A 13,577-nucleotide genomic window follows, 5' to 3' on the forward strand; every position below is an offset into this window, starting at 1 on the left:
TCAGTCATTGATTTCAAAATTGTTGTTCTTCTGGCCTTGTGAAAAAATTTTGACAAGAATGTTTATAAGACTGCACGTCTACTTCTACTAAATGATAGTAAAAATGTTTTATTAGAACTTTCATGAAATGTGCTACGATATTGCCTTCGCGCTGCTCTTGAGATTTCTTCGTTCATTCACCAAATATTTGATTGCCCACTGTGTGCCAAGCACCATTCTAGATATACGTTGACAGCAGCAAACAAAAGAGAGATAAGGTCTGTTCTTCATGATGCTTATATTCTAAGATGGGAGATGTGATCAACAATGATAGTTGACCCTTACATGGTGATTACCATGGGTCACACACTGCTACAAGTATTTTACAATATTAAGTCATTTAAACCTTACAACAACCCAGCGAGGAAGCCCCTATTATCTCTTATTTTACAGATAAGGGAACTATAGCTCAAAAAGATTGTGTCATTAACTCAAGACCATGGAACACAGTGGTCTTTGAAACTAGGCAGTCTGTTTCAGACTTATTCCAGAGTGACAAGTGATGTAGAAAAAAATTAAGACAGACCTAAAAGGTAGGAAAAAGATATGCAAAATGACAGGTAAGGGGAAAGTGAAGTGAAGTGAAGTCACTCAGTTGTGCCCAACTCTTTGTGACCCCATGGATAGTAGCCTGCACCAAGCTCCTCCGTCCATGGGATTTTCAAGGCAAGAGTACTGGAGTGGGTTGCCAGTTCCTTCTCCAGGGAATCTTCCCCACCCAGGGATCAAACCCAGGTTTCTCACATTGTAGACAGATGCTTTACCATCTGAGCCACCAGGTAAGGGGAAGAGGTTGATTGTTTTGGATAAGATAGCCATGGAATGCCTCTCTCAGAAGATGACATCTGAGCAGCATCTTAAATGAAGGGAGAGAGCCAGCCAACAAGTGAAGGTGTGGGCAAAGAGCTTTCCAAACTACCAGGCAGGGAGTGTAGAACAGTGATTTCAAAAGCCTTGAAGTGAGGGGATCCTGTAAGCAGGCCGGTGGAGTTTGTGCAAAGTGATCGAGGGGCAGTCACAGGAGGGAATTTGGAGAGAAAAGCAGGGCCACATGCGGTGTATGCTGGAGAAGTGCTGTGTGCTAATTCGTGTTTTGAAAAGTTCCTCAGTCTACAGTGTGGAGAGAAGACTTTCAGGGTCTACATGAGAGGTGATCTGAGAGTTTCCAACATTTAATTCCAACCGATAAGTCAATATTTCAGTTGTTGTAATGGAATCCTTGAAGCAAGAAGAGCTGAATTACTTCTTTCAGTCATTAAATACTTGGATTCCGTGATAGCAGTGGGAACCCAGATGGCATTGGTGCTTGCCATATTCTTATACAGGTTCAATGAATAATCACCACATTCTCAGTTTTGTTTTTTACAATGAAACAAAACAAAACAAAACAAAAAACACCTCTCAAAACTGGAATATTTTTCAGAGTGGTGAGAATTTTCCTGCCCTGAGGGCTAAGTTCAAGTATGGTTCAGTCTAACTGTCAGGTAAAGACTATCATTTACTTAACATTGAATATTAAAAAAATTCTAGAGGCCATTTCATATCTGGAAAGTACCCCCAGTCAGTTCAGTTCAGTCACTCAGTCCTGTCTGACTCTTTGCAACCCTGTGGACTGCAGCACGCCAGGCTTCCCTGTCCATCACCAACTCCCAGAGGTTGCTCAAACTCATGTCCATCAAGTCACTGATGCCATCCCCCAAGGATGAGATAAAAACATAATTTTGTTTAGGCACTTACTTGTACACTTATTTATATCTGGATATCGGGTTCCATAATATCCACTTGGACATGAAGAGAGACACACTCCAATCTGCTTCATGCCAATTCTTTCCAGAACAAAAAATAGTTTGGGCTTACATGACAAACATCCATTGTAATCTGAACATGTTGCACAGCCTCCTTGGCAGCCTTGACTGACGTTAGGATGCACTGGGGGGACAAATGTAGAAAGACAAAAATAACAGTTAAATCATAAATATAGAAGTTCAGTGACGTTCTCTGGGCAGGATACACATGTTCTTTTATTAGCTTGCAATTTGGTGGTAATGGGTGAATGAGTTCAGAATTTTTCCCTCTCTTTTCTGTGATCTGGTGTTTCCCTTGAATAGATACATACATTATTTTTTAGTTTCAAAGTTTTAAAAATGTGAGCATTTGAAAAATAAGAATATACTGCCTCAAAATATTTATAGATAATATAAATTGAATGGAAGTATCCTTACTGAACTAGTGTCCCAGTAGATTGGAGATGAGAATTGTGTGCTCTTTCCTTGAAATCAGTACATATTAGTTTTGCTTTTCATGTATGTGGTGGATGTATCTAATGTCTTCAAATAAGGATGACAACATAGACTGGGACTTAATTGGAGAAGGAACATTACTTTCTAGGATATCTTTTTCAAATTCTGGTGTATTAGAAAACACAATTTTACTCTTTGATTCAAACCAAATTGACTCTGAAGCTCTGTAGCTATTTAGCACCTCACTCCTTGCCAATGCTTTCCTGAATCATTTCTGCTCACATGATATTTGCCAGTTGAAATTTATATAATGGTGAAAATGTGATGTACCTTACCAGTAGTTCCACATGGATCATACGAAGTATTTATAATATTAAATAATATTTATTATAAGTTGTGTTCAATATTTGATCTGTTAGGAGAGAAGTCATAGTTTTTGTGCCCTCATCTTTCATTTACTTAAGTGAAATCTACATTTGGTGAGGACATGACCAGTCCATCCTAAGGATTGCTACTACACATGTTCCTGAGAATCCCAAGATTTCTGAGAATCACCAACATACGTGGTGAGACTATTCATTAGCAAGTCTGAACAAATATAAGCAAACATTTGGAAGATTCATGTTTACTTGAGATCTTCATAACTTTAAACATTTTTAAAATGACTATTAACTAGTTATAGACACTGTCTGTGAGCAGAGGGAATTTGCTGACTGAGGGGCATCTTTCATGTAGCTAGTGTTTGGGATGATTTTTTCTTCTAATGTATTCTCTATTCAAATACAATATTAACATCTTTATTGTCCCTTTAGGAGTGCAGAAGGGAATCATCCTGACCCTAAGAGAAGTAGGGCTGATGCACAAGAGTGCAAAGGCATCCTTGTGTCTCTCTCTCTTCTGTTGGTGGTGGGAGGGACCTCCAATTATTAAGTCTGTCTTCACAGTGATGTTTGATTACTGCAAAGTCCTTTACTGCAAAAACAAGTCCCATCAGGCTTAGTTAGAAGGAGTACACATAAACCCAATCAGCCTTACCACGGAGGCGCATGGGTTAGCTGCTGAGAGGTCATTCAGTTGACCAGCATCCTCTGCCTGGAGGAAACCATCCCTGAATCAGCCACAGGAACCACAAGCAGCTCATTCTCATTCCAAGACATTTTGTAAATAAACTGAGGAAATGTGTGGGGGAAGGGAAGTCTGCTTTTCCTGTACATGCTCCTCCATGGGGTGGGGCGGACATATAAAGTGGCACAGGAGGTTTAGACATTACAGGACCTGGGGGACTTGTAAGCGAATACTGCCTTCCAAGGAACAGAGTCATTTTTCATGCCAGTAACTCCAGTATTGGAGACTTACAGAAAATGTGTACATATTTTAATCAGGGAAAGACCCTAAAAAAGAAAGGGGGTGAAAACTCCATGCATTTGGAATCAAACTGATCCATTTCAAAAAGTGATAGTTGTAGGTCAAAACCTGTAAAACTTTTCATAAAAATCATCCATGGGAAAATAGACCTCAGTTTGAAAGAAAGTCATTCTGAGCTCAGGGAAGCAAGAGACTGAATTTAAATGAAGATGGACTGGATTGGTCCACATCAATGTGTCTCTGTCTCTGAGACACAGTTGCTCGAAGGAACAGAATTGTAAGTTTAAGCCCCTTGAAACTTTTGTCAATTATAAGGTTAAATATATTAGTTAAAAAAATAAACATGATTTACATGTTCTGAGCCTCAAAAATGGATATACCTTGAAATAAATTTTATTTAAAAATTTGGGTTTGAATGTCTGGAAACTTCTGCAAGAGAGACCTCTGTATGCATCCCAGGATTAACAATTTTGCCCCAAATGATGAAATGTGCTAAAGTGATCTCTCTCAACCTCCTCTTTAAAACCTTTACTGATGAAATGTAGCACACTCAACTCACACATGGTACTACAATTACTCTTTTTTCCCCCATATTTTGCTTTTTGAGACAAAAGCTTTTAACAAAATAGCATTCTTTCCCCCAATTTTCTTCCTTCCACTATCACACTGTGTTAATTACTTTGGTGTACCATTTAGGATATTTTCTAATTGTGAGGTTTAATACCTACAACTTTGATCTGTTTTTTCAAGGTTCTGACAACATAATTTTGAAAAATTAAAGATGTAATTGTTCTAACTGGCAAAGAAAATACCTGTTTGTTTTTAATCAGAGAATTTTGAACATGGGCAGCTACAAATAATGGCAAACTTTATTTATTCAGGAGGGGTTAAGTATTATGCTGTGGGAAGTAAGAAAAAAATCGAGACTACAAAATTCAGATTCTATGATTCTAGATTCTTTTATAGTTAAGAATCATGACATTTTGCTTTCTTGAACCTTGTATAAGGATCACTCAAGTTATGCAGTTGGTATTACACAACTAGATACAAATTTCCCAAACTTCATCTTAAGGGAAGAGTTTTTACTTTTTATATGGAAACCACAGAAAACTTTGGTCTGGATTGACTGTAACAACCCTTCCAGCCTTAAAGTCTTATAATACTAAGACAGAAAATAGAACTCTACTTGTTGTGCTGTTCATTTTCCCCCCACTCTAGTAATACCTTCATTTTCTATTTCTGAATCATTCCTTTTCAAACAATGTTTTGTATTATTATTTTATACGAGCACTGGAGGGATTGGTGGTGGTGACGTTTCATAGAACATCTCAAGTTTGAACTTAATCTTAGAAAATGTATCAAAGTTAGCAGTATGTAAGAGGCCATGGTGGGGCCGGAGGTGGGAACACCATGTTAATTCCCATCAAGGAGACTGGCACAAGTTCCACGCAACTGATGCTGAACTAGTAGTGAATGGAAGTAGAAGGCATATCAAGACAATTTTGAAGCACAGGATAGATCTAGATTACAAAACCCCTGGTGGGCTCTCCCAAGGAAATTATTCTGTAGACTTGGAGGACTTAAACCTGGTGAGTGATATAACCACATCTGTATTATTATAGAGGGGAAATTTCCTTGACAGCATGCAGGCATGGACACTAGAAGACTAAAGCAATGATCAAGGTAAAAAGACAGATGAAAGCTTCAAATACAGCAGAAGTAGTGTAATGTGGTGAGGGAGGGATTCATATTCCAAGGATACTTGGGAGGCGGCATCAATCAAATATGTTGACCAAGAGAATGTGGACTGAGTACGTAAAATAACTTGTGTTTTGCATTTTGGCCAGTAAACAGAATGGAAAGGGACTGCTAAATAAAAGCCTGAAGTTGGAGGGAAGAGCAAGGTACATAGAATAAGAAGGTCTACAAATATAAACATGGTTGGGGTCCTTGATTTTGCAGATTTTGTGAAATATCCAAAAAGCGATGCTTAGTAGATGGAGCTTAATGTTGCAATGGTTCCTAGATATGAATGTGGGAGTCATTTAATTAGAGAAGACATCTTGAAAGGGGGAGATGGCCAAAGAGGCCAAAAGAAGGAATAGTAGTCCAAATAAGGAAGAGAAAAAGATGTATAATCAGTTAATTTTAGTAACAGGGATTCCCTGGTGGCTCAGTGGAAAAGAATCTGCCTGTCAATACAGGAGATGTGGATTCAATCCCTGGGTCAGGAAGATCCCCTGGAGGAAGAAATGGAAACCCACTCCATTATTCTTGCCTGGGAAATCCCATGGACAGATGAGCCTGGTGGGCTACAGTCCATGGGATTGCAAAGAGTTGGACACAACTTAGCTACTAAACAACAATTTCAGTAATACTTTGTATTTCTATATCACTTTTGCTTTCAAAGCATGCATCTCAGAAGGCTAAATTAGCCACGGAGGGACTCCCTAGCTGGTCCAGTGGTTAAGAATCTGCCTTCCAAAGCAAGGGACTTGAGTTTGATCACTGGTAGAGGAACTAAGATCCCACACTGCAACTACTGAGCCCATACACCATAACTAGAGAAGCCTGGACACTGCAACAAAGACTCAGTGCAATCAGTAAATAAACAAATAATATAAGCATGGACATTACTGTCAGTAAGGACAGAAGTTATCACAATTACTTCTTTTGGAACCCCAGACTAGGACTCAGTGAAATGCTACTTGACAAATAGTGAGTTTAGATCCAAGAGTAGAACTTAGACCTTTGATACTTGAAACCAATCTATTTAGGACTTCCCAGGTGGCACAGTGCTGAAGAATCCACTTGCTAATGCAGGAGACAAGAGACGTGGGTTCGATCCCTAGGTTGGGAAGATCCCCTGGAGATGTGAAATGGTAACCCACTCTAGTATTTTTGCCTGGGAAATCCCATGCACAGAGGAGCCTGTGGGCTACAATCCATGTGGTTGCAAAAGAGTTGGACATGACTTAGAGACTAAACAACAGCAAACCAACCTATTTACATATAAGTAAACTTTAGATGTGTAATGTGGATAAATATAAAGTGAAAAATGGGCAGAATTCATAGAAACTCTAAATTGGGACCTTCTGGTTATGATGCACCAAATACATGGAGAAATTTGTATGACTTTTCCTAAAACTGGGAAAGAAGAAAGTATCTTTTCTTAACTTGTATATGAAAGTTAAGTATGAAGAATATATCTTAATGCATAACAGACCAATTTTCAGTGTCTGAACTGTCGACACTATCGGTGTAAGTGACTTCAATTTCTCTAGCTATTAAACAAACCTTCCTACTGTTTCTCTGTTTCATAAACTTACGATGCATAACCGATGCAACCATTCCTAAATGCTCTTGTCATGAGAGCCAATTCAACTTTTTAAATAAAATATCTAGAACTTGGAGTTTTAAATGGTACTGTGCATTTGAAAAATACACAATCTTTATATTAGTGTTTATGATATACAAAACCAACTACAACATTGGAATCTAAGTTTGTTTCTTTAACCATTTAAGTTTAAGTCAACGATTTTCCCAACTTTGTGTGTTCATGCTAAGTAGCGTTAGTTGTGCCCAACTTTTCGTGACCCTATGGACTGTAGCCCACCAGCCTCCTCTGTCCACGGGCTTCTCCAGGCAAGAATACTGGAATGAGTTGCCATGCCTTCCTCCAGGGGATCTTCCCAACCCAGGGATCCAAACCTGTGTCTCCTGCAACTCCTGCATTGCAGGTGGATTATTTACTGCTGAGCCACCATGGAAACTGTTGCCTTACTTTAATTCCCTTCTAAAGCCCAAATGCAATACTAATCTGACTGTTATGCAGAAGGAATCTACTGTAATTGTTATGCAGAAGGAATCCATTATTGTTGTTGCTCATGTTCAGTTACTCAGTCCTGTCTGACTTTGCAAGCCCATGGACTGCAGCATGCCAGGTTTTCCTGTCCTTCACCATCTCCCAGAGCTTGCTCAAACTCATGTTCATTGAGTTGGTCATGTCATCCAATCATCTGGTCCTCTGTCATCCCCTTCTCCTCCTCCCTTCAATCTTTTGCAGCATCAGGGTCTTTTCCAATGAGTAGGCTTTTTGTATAAGGTGGCCAAAGTATTAGAGCTTCAGCATTAGTCCTTCCAATGAATATTCAGAGTTGATTTCCTTTAGGATGGACTGGTTGGATCTCCTTTCAGTCCAAGGGACTCTCAAGAGTCTTCTCCAACACCACAGTTCAAAAGCATCAATTCTTCAGTGCTCAGCCTTCTTTATGGTCCAACTCTCACATCCATACATGATTACTGGAAAAACCATACCTTTGACTAGACAGACTGTTGCTGGTAAAGTAATGTCTCTGTTTTTTAATATGCTGTCAAGGTTTGTCATAGCTTTTCCTCCAAGGAGCAAGCATCTGAATTTCATGGTTGCAGTCACCATCCATAGTGATTTTGGAGCCCAAGAAAATAGTCTTTCACTGTTTTCATTTTTTGCCCTCTATATGCCATGAAGGCTCCAAAATCACTGCAGATGATGACTACAGCCATGAAATTAAAAGATGTTTACTCCTTGGAGGAAAAGTTATGACCAACCTAGACAGCATATTGAAAAGCAGAGACATTACTTTGTCAACAAAGGTCCATCTAGTCAAGGCTATGGTTTTTCCGGTAGTCATGTGTGGATGTGAGAGTTGGACTATAAAGAAAGCTGAGCACCGAACAATTGATGTTTTTGAACTGTGGTGTTGGAGAAGACTCTTGGGAGTCCCTTGGACTACAAGGAGATCCAACCAGTCCTAAAGGAACTCAGTCCTGAATATTCATTGGAAGGACTGATGTTGAAGTTGAAACTCCAAAACTTTGGCCACCTGATGATAAGAGCTGACTCATTTGAAAACACCCTGATGCTGGGAATGATTGAAGGTGGGAAGAGAAGGGGACAACAGAGGATGAGATGGTTGGATGGCATCACCGACTCAATGGACATGAGTTTGCGTAAACTCCGGGAGTTGGTGATGGACAGGGAGGCCTGGTGTGCTGCAGTCCATGTGGTCGCAAAGAGTCAGACCTGACTGAGCTACTGATCTGAACTAAACTGATATGCCATGAAATAATGGAACCAGAGGCCATGATCTTCATTTTTTGAATGCTGAGTTTTAAGCCAGCTTTTTCCCTCTCCTTTTTTAACTTCATCAAAAGGCTCTCTAGTTCCTCTTAACTTTCTGCCATAAGGGTGGTGTCTTCTGCATATCTGAGGCTATTGATATTTCTCCCAGCAATCTTGATTCCAGCTTGTGAGTCATCCAGCCCGGCATTTCATATGATGTACTCTGCATATAAGTTAAATAAGCAGAGTGACAATATACAGCCTTGACACACACCTTTCCCAATTTTGAACCAGTCTGTTTTCCATGTTTGGTTCTAACTGTTTTTTCTTGATCTGCATACAGGTTTCTCACGTGGTAGGTAAGTTGGTGTAGTATTTACATCTTTTTAAGAATTTTCTATAGTTTGTTGTGATCCACATAGTCAAATACTTTGGCATAGTCAATGAAGCCAATATTTTTCTGGAATTCTCTTGCTTTTTTATGATCCAACAGATGTTGGCAATTTGATCTCTGGTTTCTCTGCCATTTCTAAATCCAGCTTGTACATCTGGAAGTTCTCAGTTCACATGCTGCTGAAGCTTGGAGAGGGTTGCCTTGCCCTTCTCCAGGGGATCTTCCCAACCCAGGGATTGAACCCACGTGTCCTGCATTGCAGGCAGATTCTTTACCATCTGAGCCACTAAGGAAGCCCAATAATTGATTTTAAATTAACTGCAGCTATGAACATATAGTAAAGAAATCAGATTTTATATCACATACATTTTGAGGATGCTTCATTAATTATGAAATAAATCATTCAAAATAATATAATAAAAGCTTCCCTAGGGGACTTCCCTGGTGGTCTGCTGCTTCAGACTTGGCATTCCCAATGCAGTGGGCATGGGTTTGATCCCCAGTTGGGAAACTAGGATCTGGCACGCTACAGGCTCAGTCTCTCTCTCTCTCTCACACACACACACACACACACACAAAGTTCTCTAGGTGCCATTTATTTGAGTTATCAATTCACTTAGAGAAAATGTAGACTTTTTTCCTGCCTAAGTAAGAACAGCACGTTTCTATCATATCTTGAGACTTGATTGTTATAGAATCATTTTTAAGTTTAATACAATGTTTTGGTCATAGAAAAAGATGTTCTGTGGTTCCTCTGGAATGTCTGGCAATATTCACTTTAAGAAAAATCTAATACTAAAAATTTGAATAACTTGGCAGTCTCTTTCAAATTTTATTGATTCAACCCCAGAAAATATTGAGAGTCAATGTTTCTTATTTATTCCTAAGTTAAATCTTTTAGGGCAGAAGTGACTATAGCTAAGATCTCTAGAACCATTTGGGTAACTTGGGACTATTAGGTATAACATCAAAATATCAAAAGTTGCTTGAATAAATATGATTACTTATTGTACATATAGTAACAATACTGGTATACATAAACATTTGTATATATACAATGTATACAATTGTATACATACAATATTTGCATACATACTTGTATACATTCTTAAATAATGATATCTGGATGAACAGAGGTCTAGCATAGTCATCCATTATTATTTTTGACTAATAATTTGTTGAAAGAGTGACATGTTTATATATACACACATATACTCTATTGTTGAAATACTGTGTATCATCTGATGATTTTAATGTTTTTGTATACCAATGTTTTAATCATTAAATGAATTAAAATTTGCCTATGCTATGTAAATATACAAATGTACACGTTTTTGTGTTAAACACATGACACTCACACATCCTATTTGGTCTGTTATTAAATAAATATTACAGACATTAACCGACATGAAGCAGTTAAAACAATCGAGTCTGCCACATCTTTTATCCCAGTGAATCAACTTCTGATACTCTGAAAGTCTGTGCCCAGACCAATGGGTTCACAAAATTCCTAGCAATCTCAGAGAGGAATGTATTCACCAGCTGCTGAATATAGCCCAGTTAGGACTCCACCATTATTATGTGGGAAACATACTGTTTTTAATGGAAACTATTTCTTTGAAAACTTGGAAGATCTTTCTCTTTCTCTTACTGAATAATAATTTCCTGAAGGGAGTCTAATATTTATATTCTATAAATACTTTAAAATAAAACCACAGCAATAAAACAGACCTAACATTAAGTAGCAATTAGCTAGACTTTCCACTAAAATCAAGCCAGCTCAAAATATTAAGAACATGGCTAGCAAGTGATGGCAGACATAGATTTCCCGAAATCTAAGATATGATGAATATTTGGAACTAGATGCCAAGTTGGTGGCCAATGACTGAGCTTTGTCTATCCACAGGCTATAGAATCAGAACTAGAAATAAAAGATGAAAGTGGGTTGCATCGTGTGTATATATGTATATATAGTATTACATGTAATACATATATACTACATAAAATATTACATATAATATTACATGTTATATATACATTATATACACGTATGTGTTATTATATATATATATATACATATATATGCTATTATATACACATGTATATAGTGGAGATCAGTGTTAAGGGTTTTAATAAAATTTTCAGATAACTTGTATGTGCCCCACACTACACATGGTGCAGAAAACATAGGAGCGAATAAGACAGCTGGTTCCCAATCTCATGATGTTAATCAGTTAATAAGCAAGTCAACAAAGAAATTAAATGGTCAAAGATTGTGATGAGTGTTGTGAAGGAAGTAAACAGGTGGATAAAGCAGAAAATAACTCTGGGAATCTACTTTAAATACGGTGGTCAGGAAAGGCCCCTTTAAGAAGTTTACCCTTTAGTTGAGACTGGGAGGATGAGAAGGACTCAGCCAGGAAAACCTGAGGGCCAGCACTCCAGGTGGAGCCTCAGTCAGTACAAAGGCTGTGGGAAAGAACAGGGCACAAGGAATAGTCAAGGGGAACCAATGAGGCTGCAGTGCTGTGACTGGTATGAGACAAGGTTAGGAAAGGAGGTTAAAGTTAAAGCCAGATCCTACAGACCCTTAATGACCAAAGTAAATAGCTGGGATTGTCTACCAAGACCCTTTAGACTCTGCATTGCTAAGCAGACATCAGAAGGAAAGGAAAGAACACATTTTTGCCTGACTTAGTCATCCACTTTAATTTTTTGCTAATTTTATAGGTTATAGAACAGAACCAACATCTTGGATTCCACAAACACAGGTTTTCTTATTAAGTTTTATATTAAAGGATAATGTTCTAACTAGACATAACTTAGGAATTTACATTCAGATTCCAATCTCGTGTACATTGTTCTACCTGTACTTTGCTCTTGGGAAGATGTTATTTCATTTTTGTTTCTCCCATCTCTCTCTAGCAGTAACTTTAGTTTTCTTTGGGGTTTTAAATTTTCATTCTACTGTACTGGAGTGTGTGTCGGGGGGAGGGGAGGGGGCCTTGGTAGTGGTGAGGAGAAACAAAAATGTTATGAAATATATAAGATGTCATAAGAACAAACTCTAAAAAAGTAAAGCATTCTGCAATCTTGCATATAATCTTTTTTTGGTATTTTTCTGAATTCTTGCCATTAGTGACACATACTGACACAGTCTAATTTAGAACAACAACATTATCGTTTTCACTTATGATCTAACCTTCCTTTTAGAATCCCACTATTATGTTCTTTTTTCTCCCATTAAATGAATTAAATAACCTAAGGACTAATTCCAAAGTTGATTCTTCAAATGCAGTGAAAACCATATTAGTTTTCATGTGACCTACCAATAGCTGTAGTTGATGCTGAAACTGCAACAAAAAGCATTTGTAGAATCAAAATAGTGGAATTTTTTCCCCTTAATTACAAGCAGAAAATCTATCATAAAGTTAATGCACTCTGCTATGGGTGTAATACATAAGGTACTGAATCAACATCTCCAGCTGTTGGTAAGAGCGGGAGAGCTTCCCCTTCTCCAAGTGGCTATGTTCCCAAGTGGAGGTGAATAGAGGACAAGAAGGCCTGGATGGGGGTAACGGAGACCCAGATTCTGTAGAGAGCCAGGACCTGTTGATGAGTTAGTGGGTGGTAATAGCAGCGTTTTTCATGAGACAGATCCAACAGTGTTCATCCAACAGTGGGAATCATTATGTGCTCTGGTCTGGCTGAACCATTCCTTTTTTTTTTTTAGGAGAGAATTAATTAGAAATCAACATAAACAGAAAATGTGATAGTTTAATGGTAATGAATCTGCATGGGTGTGATTCCATAACTACTAAGTTTGCATTCTTGAATGAAACAAACTTCAGTTTGTGTTAAAAACAAACTCCACTTTGTTATATTAGGAATAAACTTGGATCTTCTCACCACATAGCATGCTCAAGTAGCATATCTCATGCTGAAGTCTTAGCATAAGCAAACAGCAGGCGAGGGACTTGTGGTATTTTAACAGGCACAAGAAGATGTGCAAATAGTGGGTATACCATTAAATAAATCCAGCTTTATGTGTGACATCTGAAATCCTGAGCAGAAAAAAAAAAAAGTGGATTTTTTTTTTCTCTAGGTTCACAAAATTGCTGACAAAACAGAAGGTGCAGACACGCACCTTTGTGAGTAGGATGTGTGTTTGAACTTATGTGCACCACTCACCAGGGCACTGCCTCAGTCAGAAATGTGGCTTCTGCACTTCCTAGAGGAGCACAGGGACTGGGAAGAGGAGAGCTGGTTTGGGACTTTAACAGAGTTCTGACATTTACTAGCTGGAAAACCAGAATGTACCTCTTCAACTAGCTGTTCATTTAAACGATTGAGTTTTCTAAACATCCAGACATGGGGCGAGTTGGTGAACATTCAAAGATGAATAAAACCAATAATCTGTGTCAAAGAGCTCACA

At 38.3% G+C, this 13,577-nt stretch overlaps 1 protein-coding gene across 1 annotated transcript in view; it reads right to left on the reverse strand.

Moving 5' to 3' along the window:
- RSPO3 (R-spondin 3) overlaps window positions 1-13,577 on the reverse strand; it is a 94,292-nt gene that overhangs the window by 55,926 nt on the left and 24,789 nt on the right. The window contains exon 2 of the mRNA XM_070795822.1: window positions 1,777-1,968. Within this exon, the coding sequence (XP_070651923.1) occupies window positions 1,777-1,968 (192 nt within the window). The remainder of the gene's footprint in view (window positions 1-1,776; window positions 1,969-13,577) is intronic.

The sequence above is a fragment of the Bos indicus genome, chromosome 9 (assembly GCF_029378745.1).
Source record: "Bos indicus isolate NIAB-ARS_2022 breed Sahiwal x Tharparkar chromosome 9, NIAB-ARS_B.indTharparkar_mat_pri_1.0, whole genome shotgun sequence".
Classification (NCBI taxonomy): domain Eukaryota; kingdom Metazoa; phylum Chordata; class Mammalia; order Artiodactyla; family Bovidae; genus Bos; species Bos indicus.